At 38.8% G+C, this 19,606-nt stretch overlaps 1 protein-coding gene across 5 annotated transcripts; it reads right to left on the bottom strand.

Annotated features, from left to right (window-relative positions):
• Window positions 1-167: 167 nt before the first annotated feature.
• znf384b (zinc finger protein 384 b) lies at window positions 168-18,943 on the bottom strand. Of its 5 annotated transcripts, none has more exons than XM_026939896.3 (11): window positions 18,740-18,943; window positions 17,562-17,617; window positions 17,206-17,419; window positions 14,253-14,342; window positions 13,974-14,116; window positions 8,449-8,522; window positions 7,422-7,646; window positions 4,782-4,949; window positions 4,560-4,638; window positions 1,589-1,747; window positions 168-1,434 (listed from the first exon to the last, which is right to left on the bottom strand). In XM_026939896.3, exons 2-11 carry the CDS (start codon window positions 17,613-17,615, stop codon window positions 1,084-1,086), a joined length of 1,557 nt encoding a protein of 518 aa, XP_026795697.1. In that variant the 5' UTR covers window positions 17,616-17,617; window positions 18,740-18,943; the 3' UTR covers window positions 168-1,083. The 5 variants fall into 5 exon arrangements, with proteins under 5 accessions (XP_026795697.1, XP_026795695.1, XP_026795698.1 ...); XM_026939894.3 differs by having other exon boundaries at window positions 17,206-17,446; window positions 18,740-18,942; XM_026939897.3 differs by lacking the exon at window positions 18,740-18,943 and adding an exon at window positions 18,012-18,544.
• Between the last annotated feature and the right edge of the window lie 663 nt (window positions 18,944-19,606).

The raw sequence follows: 19,606 nt of genomic DNA on the forward strand, positions 1-19,606 counted from the left end.
AGTTCACATAGCTAAGGGCACAAAAACATCCAGATGAAACTTTTGAAATAACTTTTATCTGCACCTACTGAGAATTTCTAAATGTGTGTAACTTTTTTCTTCAGTTTACGACAATAACTGGCTGGGTGAACAGTGTTGGACATAAAAAGGTACTGACACTAAACATGTTTATGACACATTTTACATTTTATTATTGTTTTCAAAGGATAATTCATTCTAATCTGATCGTATTAATGACTATGATAGGGCGTAGGGTCCATTACAAGAGTTAATACTAAGATGGAATAGCGGTAGACTAACAATAGTGAGCGTATTACATCATCCACACAAATGAAGAGTGAAGAGGATTATTAAAAGTTCATGCCAGAACTCGGAGAGCTTGTGACTGGCTGGTGCTGACACTCAAGTTCCTCTTTTTTTTCTTTTTTTTTTTTTCCTTTTTTTTTTTTTTTTTTAACCACTACTTAAAGCATCCTTTAACTTGCACACATACACACAATATACTAGATAGTCAGATATACATTTTTTCCCAGCCTAATTGAAAACTGATTTTCCCTTTTTAAACTTTAAGGGCAAAATATCACATGCATATTGCGCAACATATCGAAGATGTTCATATACTGTCCATTAACAGCAAGTGTAAATTTCGTAGTGTACAAGTAGATAGAAATATCTACAGATGACAACCACTGTATTAAATAAAAGCTTTCAAAAGGTCTAGCCATAGATGGGAATCAGGAAGAGCGGGATATCTGTGAAGAACCAAGAGAGTTTAAAAAAAAAAAAAAAAAAAAAAAAAAAAAAAAAAAGAGAGAGAGAGACAAAAAAGGCATTTTCTCAATATTTCAATCTTGTCCTTGACTGTACTTGTTTTCAGTGAGCAGGCCTAGTAGGAAATTCCTTTCCATCAGCATATATTTCATTTAATTAGTCCTTGCGTTTGTTTTTAATCCCTACTTTAGGTAGGCCTCTCGTACCTGGAGAGGTCATGTAAGATCACATCACTATTAATTCCTTTCCGCTGCACCACTTCTGTTTACAGAGTCTGTGTTCACTCTTTTCTTCCCATAGGCCTCTCCTACCTCATGAACTGAGGTGTTCCACCTGTATGGCAGAGGCCTCCACTGTGATGCACAGGTCTTTGTGAGAGGACAAATCAGACACGCTGACTGTTTTGTACGAAACATCTTGCGCTGTCACTGGTTTGTACTGCTGCAGGTCAAATACACATGGCACTCCCTCTGACTGTGAGTAAGCGTTGGTCCTCTCACGACTTGCTGCAGCTCCTTCTGCACCTCCTCCTGCACTTCCTCCTCCAGCACCTCCTCCCCCTGCTCCTCCATGTGCAGGACTATGGCTCTGCTGAGTTGGTGCTGGTGGAGTGGGCACGAGGTCCGGAGAGTGTTTCCGCATGTGCTTTATCAGGTATGTTTCCTATGAGCAAATGGACAAACAGATGGATCATTACTGAGAAGAAATTAAATGCTAAAAAAGTTGTGTATATATATATATATATATATATATATATATATATATATATATATATATATATATATAGGGATGCTCTCAGTCAAGGTTAGTGCCGTACCGAAGTGTAGGTGCGATTGCATAGGCCGCAGGAGTACAGCTTCGCATGTTTCACTGTATGGGTCGAGAGATGAACCTCAAGGCTCGCTGAGTCCGTATAGCCACGGTTACAGTGGTGGCACTTGAATGGCTTGTCTTTGTTGTGTTGGCGACGGTGAGACTGTGAGCAAAGGATATATCATTAAAAAACAAGGCTGATATCTGAACCAAATATCCATCTGCAACAATTTGACATGTGCCTCAAAGCTGTACAATATTAAAGGTAATGCTTTGCAACATTAAGGTTCCTTTAACTGACAGCATTTAACACATTAGTTAACATCAGCACACCAAAAACCTAGCTTTAATACACCATTAGTAACAGCAACAAATTAACACCTGTATTATTTGATTTTTTTAATATATATAAAAATTCAAACAAGACAAATAATCAATAACTGCAGTAATGTTCATATAATCAATGATTAAAATATGCTCACAATGACTAACATGAACCAACACCATCAGTAACATGTTCGGGGTTGTTAATTCAGAAGTGAAGCTAAAAGCAAGTTCCAATATTTATACCAGTTAAACCAGTAATTGAATTACCAGTAATCCAATTTTTGCTAATTGATATGACTCATCTTTAGTCATGGATTGATTAAACAGTCAATGCAGGGGTATTTAGTTAACATTTACTTAAATGTCAATTAATATGTTAACTTACATTTTAACTTTGTTTCATGGTCTATTTATTGTTTGTTCATGTTAACTAATGCTATAAATAACGTTAGTTAGGCGAGCCTTAACATAGAGCGTTACCATTAAATTTAAAATAATTTCTGTTTAGAAAAAGCATCAGTACATTAACTACGTGAAGTTCCATGCTGTAGGATTTCTACGTACATTCTTTTAAAGTGCATGTCATTAAACTGACAGTTAAACAAGATGACGATTTCAGTTTAATGTATTCAGTATTGGTAGTACGGTTACAGGAAACATTGATCTTCTCCATCACCTGTATCTTTTCTTTCCTATCATTAGGAAAGAAGTAGTAGTAATAATAATAATAATAATAATAATAATAATAATAGTAGTAGTAGTAGTAGTAGTAGTTGTTTTTGGCATACAGTGAAAGGATGTTAAATGTAGGGGTGAAAACATCAAAGAGACAAGCCATACAATCAGTTGTTAGCTAGCCAGGAACCTCTTGGCCAAACTTAAGCATATCATGCCACCAATTTTTTTCCCCCAAAGTTTGATGCATTTAGCCCAGAGGTGTAAAACTCGTTTATGTAATGGGCTACAGTATACTTCATCCAATGCCAGGTGGGTTGGATCAAAAAACAAAATCAGTTTAATGACCACTAATATATCAACAGCTCCTCAAAAAGGTGTTCAGTTATATGCATTGCCTCACAGTAAGTACTTCTCCACATTTTGTAGTGTTATAACCTGTAACTGGAATAGGCTTAATTGGGATAATATGTCATGAAGCTACACAAAATAACCCATAATATTGAAAAGGGCTCTTAGTTTGACTGCATAAGAATTCACTTCCGTTACTATGAAATGCTAAATTAGAGACATGTTTACAGTGTCAGGTTTAGCTTGCTAATGAACAATTACATCGTTAGCACATTTTGTAAGTAGATGAATTTATGGCTGTGAGTTTAATGCTCTATATTTCTCCATAGTGGAATAACAAAGACAAGGTCTTTTTTTAATCATTTAAAGACGATTTTAAATTTAAAACACATGCTACATTCATTTGGTGGGCCGGATTAGAACCTTTATTGGTCCGTATGTTAGATAGCCCTGATTTAGACTATCACACTTTCTCTTAGGAGACATTTATGGAAGGAGTATCAAATGTCAGCACTGAATGACTGTTTATAGCTGTTATAATGTAAAAGGTAACGAGTACCAACTAGTCTTGTGGATGTTTCGCAACGTCAAATATAACTATAAAAAGGATCAAAAGTGTGATGTGTCATTCATTAAAAAGCAGAATAAGATACTTTAGACAATGAGGTTATACAAACATACTACACGCTTCATGTCAGGCCGTATTATTTTCATAGAACAGCATGGCCTGTTGTGTGCTATTCCTTACTTAATCAGTATCACATGCTGTAAGCATTCTGACTAATCTCAGATCTTCCTGATGAGTGCATTCTGTGGTTGTTTTGGTGAATCACTGCATTCACACGTTCCAACAAACAAATAATTTTAGTACAAAATTATGCACTATCCATGTCAATCAAGTGTGTTTATAATGTTCTTCAGGGTATGTCACCAATGACATAAAGGGTATGACATAAAGAAATATGCTATTTTGTCCATATTTTGCATCCATGGATACAACTGGATACAAATGATATACACTCCTCGACCAAAAAAAGAAAAATTGGGCCAAGCACAAAATGGCAGACATTAAGCTTTTAATGGTCTTAACAACAAATCATTGGTCAGAAAATTAGCAAGAATTAAACAAATGCACTCCTGAGACCGACTGTGCCACCATTTGCTCATTCACTTTTGCTGCAGTGAACTGTTTGGGGAAAAGCAAGAAATAGGGAAATTCACTTATTGAACGTCTTCTTGAACGCAAAGGTAAAATCATGATAATGATTAAAATGTTTGAATTTTAATTGAAATGTACAAATTTTCCAAAAATATCTTCCGAGATGTTTTTTTTTTCTTAAAAGATTCATCATTATTTGGTTTTCTGCCACACCTGATGCAGCCCATCAAGGGGCACAAGGCTTAAACATTTAAAGAAATCAAAGGGAAAAGCTCCCATACTAACTTCCTTTATCTATTTGTTTCATTCTTGCTGATTTCCTGACCACTGATTTGTTTTTAAGACCATTACAAGTTTAATATTTTGGCATTTTGGGCTTGGCCCACTTTTTTTTTTTTTTGCCCAGGAGTGAATTATAATAATTTCCCTCAGCTTTGTAAATCAAGTAGTTGATTCTCTATACCTGAAGATTTGATAGCTGAGTGAAAGCCTTCTCGCAGCCTGGATGGGTACACTTATACGGCCGGTCTCCTGTGTGGATTCTGCACAAATGAGAGCAGGTTCACTTGAAAGTTCATTTAAAAAAAAAAAAAAAAGCATGTTTCCTTTACAGAATTAAAAGACTAGTGTAAAGAGAATAAGAAGATAATTGTAAAGAGACCTAAAGGGGGTGGGGAGATGCTACCTGTGATGCTGCTGTAGGTGGCTGAGTTGCCTGAAGGTCTTCTGGCAGTAAGAGCAAGTGTAGGGTTTCACTCCGGTGTGGATCCGCACGTGTTGGGCCAAATAACTGGTGTTAGCAAACGACTTTGAGCAGTGCGGACACTTATGGGGTTTGGATTCTGTGTGGTTTCTGTATGGAAAGAAAGGCAGGGAGAAGAGAAAAAAAGAGGGAGAGTGAGACAAATGGCAGTGGTGCTATAATTTAAAGAGGACTGTATATGAATGTCTGTAATGTGGTATGCTCCTAGCTTTAGTGTCATGCAGAACCTGAGTCATCTCATTTTATTCTCTCTATTATTCACACTCCTCCATAGCTGATTCGATTCTAATTAACTCGCCTAGACTGTAAGCGTGAGGTATTAAACACTACATTTTTAGCAACATTTACAGCAGTTCACCAATTACCACCAAGCTGTGTGTGTGTATATATATATATATATATATATATATATATATATATATATATATATAATTCTAATATACAGTATATTTAATATATGTTATAAATGCAGTGCCATTGTACAGTATAAATAAACCCTTTTCATATTGGGGTCATAATTTAACTACATTTGATGTCAAATAGAACGCTCTCTGATTGTTCTTGTAAAGCCTGGTGGTTGGGCGACTGATGTAATGTTTGGAAATGTTTGCTCTAGGTGACTTGAAGGCCAGATCTATCAACTCCACCATTTAATGTAAAATTTCCCAAGACCTGTTGTCTTTCATCATGTGTAGAGAGTTCAGCATGGCACAGGACCTTTCTGTGACCTCTATTATTCTGCTCCTGCTCTGTTTTAATGTGTTTGTGTGAGTCCGTGCAGTGATTGAGAGTCAGAGCGAGACATCTATAGGCGATAAAAAGTAGCTGAGAAAAATGACAGGTTTGAATAGTAATGGAAGGTGTGACAGGAAGGAAACGAGGGAAATCGGAAATAGAACAGCGCAGAAGTGTAAGAAAGCAAGAAACGTTCAAACAAAGACAGACACATTACTGGCTCTTTGCGTCACTCATTCAGAAACTGTTCCAGCATGAGGTCTCATTGTCTCACACTGACTCAACTGTGGTACATTCAAATATTTTAAGGCAGTAAAAACTGTTCATGTTTTTGCCTCTTTGTAAGAATTTGATTAAACCTCTGTCCCTTACAATATGAGTACATATCTAACTTGCTCTTTTTCCAAGCCATATAGACAACATCATAATCCTCTAGGACAAAGTTTGACATCAGACAGCATTTCTCTACGTCCTATGTTGCTACTCCATGTCTAGAGGACATTGCTACAGAAAAGCCCAGAATAGTATCCTAATTCCCTGGCACCACTGTAGGACATGTCACATCATGCCCTTTCACATAGCCCTTTTCTGCCAACAAGGAACTAGTCCTGGTGCTTAATCTCAAAGCATTCCATATCTTCCACCACAAATGAGCCAAAACACTGCTGGTCTAGAAGGAAGAACTGTTGTGGTTGGAAAATGGGATTGACATCATGTCGTCTCTATAACAACAACTCAAACTATTCTACATACATTAATAGACTGCGGAAATATTAGCAAAAAGAAAACATTGGAACCATGAATCAGTGTTCTAAGGAAGAAACTGACGCTTGAACAAAACTTGCTATGAGCTTCACTGTTAATGCTGATAAAACGTGCTTTGAGCAGCTACACACTTAGAACAAAAACAGGCAACAGTATGAAAAATGTATGACTTATACCCTCACTGGCCTCTTTAATAGGAACACCTGTACCCCCCGTTCATGCATGCAATTTAGCCAATCAGCCAATTGTGTGGTAGCAGCATAACGCATAAAATCATGCAGATCAAGAGCTTCAGTTAATGCATTTCGTCAAGGCAGAACTGTGAGCGACTTGATGGTTTTTGTTTTTCGTGCCACTTTGTGTAAATGCTCGAGACTGCTGTGCGTGAAAATCCCAGTAGATAAGCAGTTTCTAAAACAATCCCTCAGACAAAGTCACTGAGATCACATTTCCCCCCCAATCTCATGTTTGATGTGAACATTAACTGAAACTCTGAACATGTATCATTTTCTGAACTGTGCTGCTGCCATATGATTGGCTAAATGGATAACTGCATGAAGCAGTAGGTGTATAGGCGTTCCTATTAATGTGTCCAGTGAGTGTATATGACTTATTGTTGTTTATGATGATATCTTTGTGCTGTGTACAGGCTCTAAAGTATTTGATTTTGGATGGTGAAATATGTTCTTAAATTCCTGAGGTAAAACTTGTAATGTCCTTCATGTTTATTACTTTTTTTTAGACTGTCAGGAGTGTATTGGTAAACACCCACATACAAAGTCCACTGGTTCCCTGAACAAACACCAGCTTGGGCTTGATGTTGGCGGAAAACACGGGAACACAGTGATACCTGAACCCTAACACACTGCAAACCCTGTTGATTTCAAATTAATTAGCTGTAAGCCACATAAACTCATCATGTTTTGACTGTTTACCATTAACTGTATCTTTAGATATCTCTCTCTCTCTCGCTCTCTCTCTCTCTCTCACACACACACACACACACACACACGAACACACACACACACTCCACATCCTGGGGCTCGGTGCATCCTCCAGTACCGTGTGTGCTGCTGTAAGTGACTGAGCTGCCTGAATGCCTTCTGGCAGTAGGAGCAGATGTAGGGCTTAGCGCCGCTGTGGATGCGGATGTGCTGCGCCAGGTAGCTGGAGTTAGCGAAGGATTTGGAGCAGTGCGGGCACTGGTGCGCCTTCACCTCCGTGTGCGACTTGGAATGCAGCTGCATGTCTGACTTATTGCAGAACGTCAGGCCGCACATCCGGCACCTACAGACACGCACGCACACACGCACACAAACACACACACACCAGGGAAGGAAATAGGAGGATGGGGAGAGAGGAGAGAGATGAGCCGAAGAGGAAACACAGGAGCAAGAAGAGGTGAAGAGAGGGAAGGTTGGGGAAAGATGATATGGAGTCATGGTTGAGTCAGGGTGACAGGAGGAATGGAGGAGGAGAAAGTGAGAGGAAATGTGAAAAGAGAGGAGTGGAATGAGACGGGGTATGAAAAAGAGGGGACAGAAAGAGACAGGCAGAGAGTGGGGCGGGGGAGAAAGGGAGATGGAGGGAGGGGGAGAGAGAGAGTGGGGATGAGATCAGTGAAGAAAAACAACAGAGGGAAACTGTAGACTCTGCCGACAAATCAGAAAGATGAGAAGGAAAGGCAAGACATACAAGCGCAGACAGATGAAGGAGAGAGGAGTGACCGAGCGAGTGGAGGAGAGTAAATGTGCTGTCGTGTGGCGGAGTGCGTGTGTGTGTGTGTGTTTGTGTGTGTTCGGAACTGGCAAAGCCATGCTGGCACATGCAGCCAACGACACACACTTAGTGAAACACTACTTCTACTACGCAAAGCCAACACATATATGGATTGAGACACATTCAACACACAGCCTAAGAAGCACAAGCATGTGTGTGTGTGTGTGGGTGTGTGTGCTGGGGGCCATGCATTGCTGCAGTGCAAGTGGACAATGCACTAAGTATCTCTATTTCAGTCCTGCCTTTGCTAGAAGCTTTCAGAAACACACACGCACACACAATATGCATGCTAACATTCAAGACAATGTACCTGTATGTCTTTGCTCCCTCCTTTCCAGCAGGTCCTTCATCAGCAGAGAGGTCGTAGGGGTCGGCAGGATGATGCTGAGGAGAGGAGAGAGTATCTGTACCGTTAGCAAAAAAAACCCCAAAAACCATCCTGGCACTTTAAACACAACTGAGTGACATTTCTTTTCCTTTATGACACGAATAATCGTAAATTTTCTTCAATTATCAATTACTAACATTTTTACAATGTATTTGTACAACAGCTCACAGAGGAGTCATATTTGTACGACAGCTCACACAGGAGTCATATGCTGGCCCTCACATAACAAGATCGAATTTTTTTATGCTTTTTATGTGTGTTAACACACAACATTTCCCACACTTCTGTCACTTCCTGCAGAGGAACAGCAGAGAGCCTTATATGCATCATGCATCATGCCAGTGGGAAATGTACTGGACTTGGCGAGCCCAACAGTGATGTAGATCGTACTTGTATAGAAATCAAAACTGGTGTTTCAGAGCATTTTGTATGTCTGTTATGGACACCAGTACGACAGATATTCTTGTTTTCTAGTTATTTTATAGCTCATCACTTCGGGAAAATGAATACACTTTTTATATAGATTTTTCTAACTAGGCAAAACTTCAGAATTGTCCAATTAAATAATCTCTAGAGCCATATACTGGATGTCCCAAACCCAGTTGCAGGACTTGCTAACTTGCTCGTTAGCAGTAAACATGGTTTGTTGGTATGTTTTTGGCTGTGCGTCTACACTATTTCCTTACCAACCATTGCATGGTTAAGGACTAAAAAAATAATGGCTGGAATTTATTCATTTTAAAACAGGAAGACATTGTACAAGGCCGCGGTTATAGGACAGGCACTTTCAGAGATGTTTTACCAACTTGGTGTTCAGTACGGGAATAAGTCACTTCCTAAGAATGCACTTCTGACTTTGTACACAGCCTGGGCTTCTCCATCAGTAACAGGAAGTAAAAGATTCTGGTTAAACTCTTTGCTGTTCTCTAGATTTCGCTGTCTCACTAAGCTGCTGTTAGGCTTCTTTAAATTCGACTGCATGGCTGCCGCTGCTAGCTGTTGTGTAAGTCAGTCAAACAGTTCAACATGACATCACTCTGACTTCCTGTTTCAGAAGGAAACACAGAACATGCAGAATCAAATCACAGCTAAGAAGCCATTCACATGGAGTCTAAATGGGAAAGTAAAGAAACCTTATGAATCTTAGCTTTACAGAATGCTTAACCCTTATACTCACCATTTTTTTCAAATCCTGTAGATAGTTAATAAGAAATTGCTTAAAGCTGCTGGTTGTAAAGTTTCAACCTCTCTGGTTGAAATATGCTACTGCAAGCTACTTGTGGAAGAATATTTTGCAATGTGGGCTGTGGTGGTGCTTTTAGATTGCACGCGTTAATCTCTCCTCAAACCGCTCCCAAACTGCTTGAGCTCACTAATAAGTATGCCTACATTGTCACTGCACCATTGGTGCAACTACTAACTTATTTAGTATGGTAGTGTGTGTACAAAAAGCAAAGGATTTTTCAAAGATCAGTGAAAAATGACACACCTATTCAATGACTCATGCTTGCCTGATCTAACCAAGTTTGGTTAGATATGTTTTATTTTTTTAATGAGTCAATACGGTGAACAAATCAGTACCAGTCACTGCCATGCACGGACTCATTGGACCCAAGACTGCCTCTAGCATCAGCAAACCTGTCAACAGTCTTGATATATGATTATCTAACATCTGTGAATTGTGTAAGCCATGTTTGAGTTGCGTGAGTCAGCGAACGCTTTCAGGCATGACTGACATTTGATTCCGCATTCAGCAGCTCAGTGTTTGAAATCAGTAAATCTTTTTTTGCTAATGACCAAGATCTGCTCTTCTTCTCATCCAGTGGAATCAGCGAGTACAATTAGTCCCATTGAAGCTCATTCAGTCCAAGCTGGAGATTTCCAGCGTCTCAGTCTCACACTAGCTGGCTATCATGAGTTCTCTAGCTCAACAACTTGGGTAACAATACATATTCCACAATGAGGACAAATCAGCTGACTATCATCTATATTTCACTAACTTCCCACCACATTAGAGAACAAAAAAATGTCTTCCCTGTTTAGCAAGAGCAAAAGCTACAGCCATACAAATCCTATACACTGTACCTTTAATCTTGTTTTATTTCACAATAGGCAAAATGGCATGTTTCTGCCATGCTTTTGTTTTTCTTTTTTACATTGATGGTAACTCAGTAACGTTATGGGAGTGTATTTTGCACATGCCATGTAATGACACTTTGCGTAAAATTGTGCGCTGTTGTATAAAGCTACATTAATGGTAATATGTTTATGGCATAAAGCAGGCAACTTCAGTCTCATGTTCTCTGTGTTGTTATGTTTTTGTTATTATTATATAATGACCACAGTTCCAGTTCTCCAGCAGAAACACAAAACAGAAACTCATCCAGGAACTGTGTTGGGGTTTTTTCCCCCAGGAGAGCTGTAAAGGGGCACCTACTGCTCCAGAAGTTAAGGTGCAATGAGGTGACCAACATATATTTTACAATTATGAATAAAAATGATAAATAACTGAAACCATGTTGTGTTTTGACTACACAAAATGATGTGGCATGGTGATACAATGATGCTTATTATTGCTCATGCAGAATGAGAAGACAAATATGTCAGTAAAGGGGAATTTCACTGCCTTTTTTTTTTTTTTTTTATCTATTTAGTGAATTATGCAAAAGTAAACAGTGTCATTCAGAATGTTTAAATGGAAAAAAGCAAAATTTTTGGGGAAATCTACAAAGACAGAAATGTTCAGCAGTGATAGGAACCAGGGGCCGGATTCACAAAAGAAGCGCTCTAAGAGGCTTTTCTGGCTCTCTCTCCCTGTACACAACCCATAGTGTTTCCATCTGGAACACAAACATCCAGTAAGCCAAGTATGCTAGTTTATATAAGTAAAATATTGTAGTAGTTATACACCATTTATTATATGTTGCAAGTTTTATAATTTTGTAATGTTTAATATTTGAAACAACCCAATAAATTCATTAAAAATCTTATCCTTTGGGGATCTATGACAAGTTGGCAGTGAACTTTAATTTACGATGATTTTTAACAACATTCTTTTCAAGAATTTGAATTTTTCTTAAGTTCTGTCTTATGAACAATCTTAAGAAGAATTTTTGGGAATACACAATATTCGTAACTTTTTTCTTAACTTAGAAAAATAAGAAGAAAATGGCAGTTAAGAATTTTATTCTTGAGAATGTTTCGTGAATCCGGTCCCAGGGGTCCAAAGTGTTCAAATGGCCCAAATCTAGCTCACAATGTTATTACACAGGGGTTATACAGACACATTGCCTGATACCTTAGAGACTGTTTTGCTGTACGGTTTTGGCTTACAATGTCTGTTATATACACACTACTATTCTTCTCTTCTCACTGTGATGTATGTCCAGACTCCATACTATGATAAGCGTTTAGGTTGTTACTACAGCCTACAGCTAGAGCAAGTCAACACACCACAAATGAGCAGTAGCCAACTCCTTCATTTAGCTTACTGACGAGGATGCCAAGGACACTGATTATTTCCAAACTGTCCCAGACGTTTACCAGCTTAAACAAGAAGCAGACTGACAAATAGAGAGCCAGAAAGGAGAGATAGAGAGTCTGAAACAACCGATACAGAAGCAGATTTATGTTTGCAATAGGTATGCTTTATTTCATTACGTTTCTAAGTAGCTAATCTGATTTCTTGAAGCTCCTCTAAAGAATACAAGTAGTTTCACCTGTCAGCACTAATTTGTTTAAATGGTGCAACAAAACTTTGCTAACTGGGGGAACTACAAGGACAAAAGTACTGAAAGAAAGTCATTTTTACAGATGCATCACCAGCCTTATCAGCATTACATATTAAAAACCAGTGCAATTTACTGGTAGTGTGTATAACAAACAAAATAAACAAAGTGTTGTGAACCCTGTTTGATATTCCTACGCCTTAAACAGTTGATCGATCTGAGCTGGTCAAATGTCTTCACTGGATCATTTTTTCTTCAAAAAGACAAACAGTAAATTACACTGAAGATGTGAAAATTCAATAAAACTTCCCTTTAAGGAGGAGCTGACATTTATTTCGATATTTTATCTGTACCATTAGGTACGCTTGGTCAAACAACTCAATTTTTGGTCATTCTAGAGGGAGCTTAGATGTTTTACTGCTGCTGGACTATACGCTGGGTTAGACAAACAACACTGTAAAATCTCTTCTGACTGCTTCAAGTTATATTTCTTTATTACAGGCTCAGGCAATGCCTCAGTAATGAGAATAAGTTGAAACAATTCAGGGCACATCTTTTTTTATAATACATAAACCATTTCTCTATAATGTTAGGCACTAGAGACCGATCTGAATGGCTTTAATAAAGAGAAGAAAAGGTCACGTAGAAGCCTGCACTACACATTTATTCAAAATGTCTGTGTAAACTGTGTCTACACTAAAATGGAAGCAGGCAATTAGGGATACACTGTCCATATTATTTACATAAAATGACATTTTCATTCCGGAGTACAACCATTTCAGTCATCCAAATATGCAATATGAGAAAATTCAAATGAAAATATAAAGAGGGTTTCATAACCACTTTGTTTTCAGCCACACTTCAGTGCCTCAGTGCTGATGAATTCAGAGGGTGTTCATTAATTTTCCATTACAGCAATGCTCTGACAGTAGTGCAGCTCCAAATCACAGGTTTGTATTAATGCGCTCTTTCTAATTAGATTACGTTAACGTTTCTATAGTAACAAGCCGTTCACAGCGATGGTGGACGCACCACATAATCCAGGTCTAATAATGAACAGATTAAAAAACATGCTGCTATTTGTTATTGTCATGTTTTCTGTGTAGATTCGTTTATTTAACTTTTTGGAAGGAGTCTCCAGTACCAGTGGTTTGTTAATTAGAGATTAAGGCTTTCTTCTTTTAACATCTCGGTAACATTACATTTGCATTTACTCATTTTGGGAGATGCTTCTATCCAAAGTGACTGACAGTTGAGACAAGATACGACCGAGCAGTTGAGGGTTACCGGCTCTGCTCAAGGGCCCAACAGTGGCAGTTTAGCTGAGGTGCAATTTGAACTTGAAACCAAAGCCTTAACCACTGAGCCACCACTTCCCATGACAAGCTGAGTTTTTTCTGTCTTATTAACTATTATCAGAAAATCAGATATGATGCTATCACCTAAGTGATAACAGGAACTTATTGTTTCACAGACTTATCGCAATGTTAAATGTAACTATAAAAGGATAAAAAAGTACATGTCATTCTTTAATAAATAAAAATCTTTTCTTTATTGCTGTTGTATAAGAGGAACGAAACACTTTGAGACGTAAGAAGCATCACACCATGCTGTCAGGGATAACAGCACACCCAGTCATGTTTTATTCCTTACTTTATAGCTCATTCTAGGATTCTAAACTGGGAGAGGTTTTAAATCCTATGTTTAAAAGAGACATACCTGTCCAGCCAGGTGACCGAGCATTAGCGCGTCACTTCCTGTCGGGGAGCCCACGAGCGGGAGTGTGGATTTCTTCTTCCTCCCTCGCTTTGATGGTAACGGGATGACAACGGGGGAGCAGGACATGGCATCCTCTTTCTTATCTGAGAGAAGGTATTAATTTGAATGATTTTTTTAAAACCAAAGCTGAAGACACTGAACATTATTGCTGCAGATTTTTTTATATGGCTTTTCTTTCAAATTATCATCATTCTTTCAGGAGAATATGATATATGTTACCTGTGTGTACTGTTATCATAGTAGTTGTTGGATGCCCAGGGATAAGAGATGGAGCAGAGGATACCGGAGACACCAGAGTGACCAAGCCCGCTGAACAAAGTGAGAAAAGTAAAGGAAAGAGTGAGAGAGAGGAAAAAAAAACAAAACAAAACTGCTGAACAGAGATAGTGGTTATGTTTACATCACCAGTTTATTTCAGCTGCAGATTCCTAATGAATAGTCTTTATTTATATGCACGTAAATGGATTCAGATCCAAAGTTATGCGCATGCTATGGAGTGAGGTTTAGTGACAGTGTTAATGTCCGGTCAGCATGTTCAGCTTTTTAATCAAGCTGCTTGCTTTATTAACGAGTTTTAAATTATTTCCATGTCAGCAAAACATTATCCAAGTGTAATATTTGAACAGAAGAAGACTAAAGCTGCCAAGCATTTTATATGTGCCTGACATTCAGGAATACAGCTGCGCTGATTATTGAAAATAACGTGAAATGCGTACATCAGTAAAACAGATATGTAACGCCATTACTCATCTTCTTGTTACCAAAGATGTTTCGTACGAAAAACACAAGTAATAAAAGTTTTATCAAAGCTTTTCCCTTTGTTTTTAACTGTGTTAAAGTTCTTGCATCCTTGCTGAATTCCTGGCCAATATAAAACACTGAACTTTACTGAGATCAGCTTGCGTCCTGCATCTGCCTCAGAGTGTTAGTTTGATGCCAATCCAAACTCGCAATTATTTTAAATAGACTGTCTGTCTTACAGTTGACTCGAACACACATGCACAAATACGCGAACGTTATTATTCTTATATTTTTATATTTAATGGATTATTAATATTCCCCATCTCATTCAATTGGATAGGTGGATATAATTACGTTCAGACTGGCCGCAACTGGTTTACTCTATTCCAACTTAGGTATACACATGAAGGTTGTTTATTCCCATTGAGCTACTGGTCGGATTGTTAAGCTGCATTACTCGACTTTAGCGACACAGGTCCCATGTGTACGCACCGTCACATCTGACTTACAATCATGAGGGATTCTGTGCTGCTTTCAGGGCAGTAGGCATGTGCCGATATTCGGATCTTCATGTCAGTTTAATTGCCTAAGCTTTTACTTTTCCGTTTCTAGAACTATTTCTAAGTATCTTAGAAAAACAGTGACTTGCAAGGGATCTCACTAATTTCTTTGTTTTAAGTTTCTGTTTAGTTTTCCAACCCAGAAATGAGCTTCATCCCCAAAGCTGCGTGCATATGCCCTCTAAAAGGCAATGCAGTTTCATGAGAAAGTGTACGCAGGGTTGTGGAAAAGGGGATGGCCTGTAAACATTTTCTTTGCCATTGCCATTAGCCTAACAGGCATCAGAGTGGTCTAAAACTGAACAACTGCTTCTCTGGCTGACAGGCGTCAATGAAAACGCTGCAGTGACAACATGCGTTATAACTTCCTGTCAGGCTGGGCCACAGTAGCTTATTAAATTTATCCATGTAAAGGGTTTGTCTAGCAACATTAATAATATGACTGTTATTCAAAAAAGTAAAGAAAATGTTAGTTATGAGACAAATTCTCAGTTGGAGCAACAGTTATATCATAGCTGCTGAGTAGAATAATGGGATTGTATTGCTAAGAAGTGGACACATTTGGCCAAATTAAGCTACCTGCCTTCTAAATGAGACATTCTTTGACATAAATGCAACACAAAATTGCTTTCCACTTAAGCCGGCTGTATGCTTCAAATGACAAAAGGACTAAACAAAACAGTACTACAGATCAGCACACAGTTGTGAGTATATTCAAGAAGAAGTTGTACTTTGCTGGGGGTTCAAATTGTTTTTAGTAGGCAGATGACTTCAAACAGACAACAAATAAACAAAGGACAATAACCGCAGTCGTGAAAGAGGAAGTTGCTGTAGTTTTGGCTTCTTTTGCAAAAAGAAAAAAAAAAAAAAAACCTGATGAGACAGAGAAGGAGGTAGTACATTTGTCCTATAAATGGTGACAACTGTGTGTTCATGCTGCTACTTCCACAGCCGTGATCACAAACAAGCAAACCGGAAAATACAAAACTGTGTCTTCATGTTGTGGTGAAATCGACTGTGTTATATTTGGGCCAAATGCAAATGAGGAACAACAAAAGATGCAATTTTATTTCAAGTTAACCACCGTAAGAGTGGTTTCACACTCTTTTTTTTTTGAGATAAAGTGCTGGCTGGAGCAATTTTGGTGCTGATGTATTAAAAAACACACTGTAACCATAACAACACTCTTATCAGTCCTAGGTAGTATCAGCTACCTAGCTAGATCTGGTTTATTATTATCAGTAATAATTAAGATTGGTTTAACTCTGATAATGAGGATGCTGTTTGCCTTTGCTGTAGCTTTTCAGGCATAAAAAAACAGACGAACAACTTGTGCGACTTTGTGTACGGATCAACGTGCCAAAAATAGGCAATTTGGTATTTTAGTTACAAACAAAATATTCAACATGTTGTAAATCTACTTATTTTGGTTCACTAACAAGAATAATTTTTTCACCAGGACTGTCCTCCTTGTTGGTTTTTCCCTCACTTGCTCCCACTGAGGGAAAATTAAAAAAAAATAAAAAAAAGTGCTTGACGTCACTTGGTGCTTTTCTGAGAAGCTGAACATTTTTCAACGTTGGAAGTGCTCCACTCTGACAGCACTTTTTAAAAACAACCTGCCTTGTACCTGTAGGATTTCATGTTAAACGTGAGCAAACCGCCGAGCAAAACTGTGAACGCAGGGGGTTTGTCACTATTTTAAAGTGACCATCATAATACCGTTGTACGTTGTAAATATTAATACCTAAATATTGCGATCATGATGATCTATGATGATCTATCATCTATCATGATGATCTATTACCGATCATCAGCACATGCCTACTGGACATTGACTCATTTCACAACCACAATCATATCTACTGTACCAGCTGTCATGATTCCGGTAGACGGTACGGGCACCACAGTGATGCTGTGTGAGGAATGGGGCGGATGTGCCTGTTCCTGCTTCAGGGCCCGCCCCCCAGCCGCTGCATCCATGGCCACGCCCCCAGCAACTGCCACCACCGCTGTGGTGGGGTAGTGGGAGGAGCCATGCGGGTAGGCAGGGTTTTTGTCCTGTTGGCCCAGCTGCTCTTTCACCTTGTTTAGAAACACAGCATTCTCAATCTGACACACACACCCACACACATGAGGCATTAAAGGAAAATTATGTGGACACGTGGTTTTAAGATACGTGTGCGTGGCTGGTAGTGGACAGGAAGGCTTTCTCATGCATTCTCACCTGTCCTTGCACTGGAGACCAGAAGTAGGAGTTAAAATGGGAATCCTCCATCATTCCTAATTTTAAGGGGGAAAAAAAAAATTAAATAATACAATACAAATAGTCAGTGTGTTCACAGTGCCAGAGCTCGCTTCATCTCGGAATTATTTATTAAAAAATGATCTACAAGGCTAAAACGATGGGTGAGAACTGACAAAGATCAGTGACAGAGCAGTCTGCCTGGATAAATGAAGTCCATCAGACTGATTAATTTAGTAAATAAATGTTCTCTCTTTAGAGGAAACCCATGAGGCTTCTGTGTAGAGCTGCAGAACTAAAGAACCCTCAAAGAAGTGCAGATTATATTGATCAATAAGGAGAAAAAAAACACGGGGTTGAAGTGAAACTAAAGTAAAGAAACTGCTAGAAACATCCTGGACTACAATTTAAAAAAAAAAAAAACAAACATGCCATGTTATTTTTAAAATAAATGTTCAGGAAGGAGAGCAGTAATGATTGAGGTAAATGAAGGCCATCATGCCATCAGTTCCATAAAGCAGTGTGTAGTAAGGGTTAGCACACGGCCCAGAGCTCTCTCTCTCTCTCTCTCCCTCTCTCAGCCCGGGTTATGGATAAGTCGGGACTCTCTGCTGGTCTTTGTGCAAATCTGGAGCCGTTTGTACCGCAGGCCACTTCAGTTGGCGGGCTCTTTTCTTCTCGAGACACGCAGCTCAAAATACTCATCCAAACCAGACACAACACACCATCTGGCTATTACTAATGCAAACCAGGAAGTGGTTCGGGGTTTATTTGAAAAAAAAAAAAAGAAAACGGTGCAGAATAAAATAAAATGATATAATGTTTATTTAAAAACAGTCTCTTCGGTGACTGATGCAAATTCATTAGCAGCCCGTAACATTATCTTCTGGGAGGTGTAACGTTAACCCACATTCACCCAGTCCCGCTGTCGGGCCCGTGAAAAAAACTGAGGAGGGAAAAAAAAAAAAAAAAAAAAAAAAAAAAAAAACACAGAGCTCACGAGGATTGGAGAAAAAAATAACAAGTGAGAAGGAAAAAAACCGTCGACGCCGAAACCGAGGCTTTACGCAGGACTTCCGGCACACGGAAGGCGAAGGAGGCCGAAATTACCAGCAAAAAAAAAACAAGGTTCAAACGAAAAAAAATCAAGCCTAAATTACCCAGTCGTGGAGACTTTGGTTCCCCTCGCCCGGGGATTTCCTCCGCTCGGAATAGTTAGTGAAGTCGCTCCGAAAAACACTCAACTGAAGAAATTCAACGAGTTTTCGTTCCTTCGTTTTTTTCTATTTTTTTCCCTTTTCTTACGGAGTTGCCCGAACTGTCTACGCTCCACTTCCTACGGATGAGGTCAAATTGCGCTAACGTCTTCCGTACGTCATGATGTCATGTCCGTCTAGTAAGGTCAACTTATCACCGGGGTGCGTCCACAATCGAACGCTACGTACTACACGTATGCAAGCGGGGGATCATAATATTTACCTGGTTTTCCGAATATACAGGACATTTTGGGCTACAATGCCACAGCTTTAATGTCAAAGAACATCCTGAAAGATATGAAAATATATATATAACTGTACCAGTTGCTACTGTGCCTTATTATTTTATTATTTTATTAACACACACACACACACACACAAAATGCTTTGCCTGGTTGTAGTGGACATGATTTCACTATTTCTACATGAAGGAGGCTACTGCTGGTACTATCTTTTAATAAGAGTGTAAATCATAGCATAATGGTGATGATGATAATAATTATGCAATTATATAATAATAATAATAATAATGAGGCCAACTGTGAAGGAGCTGGAGAGATCCACAGTTCAGATGAGAGAAGCTGTTCACAGGAAAACCAAAGCTTAGACACTCGACAAAACTGAGCTTTATGGAAGCGTGATGATCGATATGAAATCTTGTTCGGAGTGTGCCAAAAGGCATGTTGGAGACACAACAAACATGTGGTCATATAAACAAACTGAACTTTCTGGCCTTGGCACAAAGCGCTACACTTGGAGGAACCCCAACAC

This window comes from Pangasianodon hypophthalmus, chromosome 1 (assembly GCF_027358585.1).
Source record: "Pangasianodon hypophthalmus isolate fPanHyp1 chromosome 1, fPanHyp1.pri, whole genome shotgun sequence".
NCBI lineage: Eukaryota > Metazoa > Chordata > Actinopteri > Siluriformes > Pangasiidae > Pangasianodon > Pangasianodon hypophthalmus.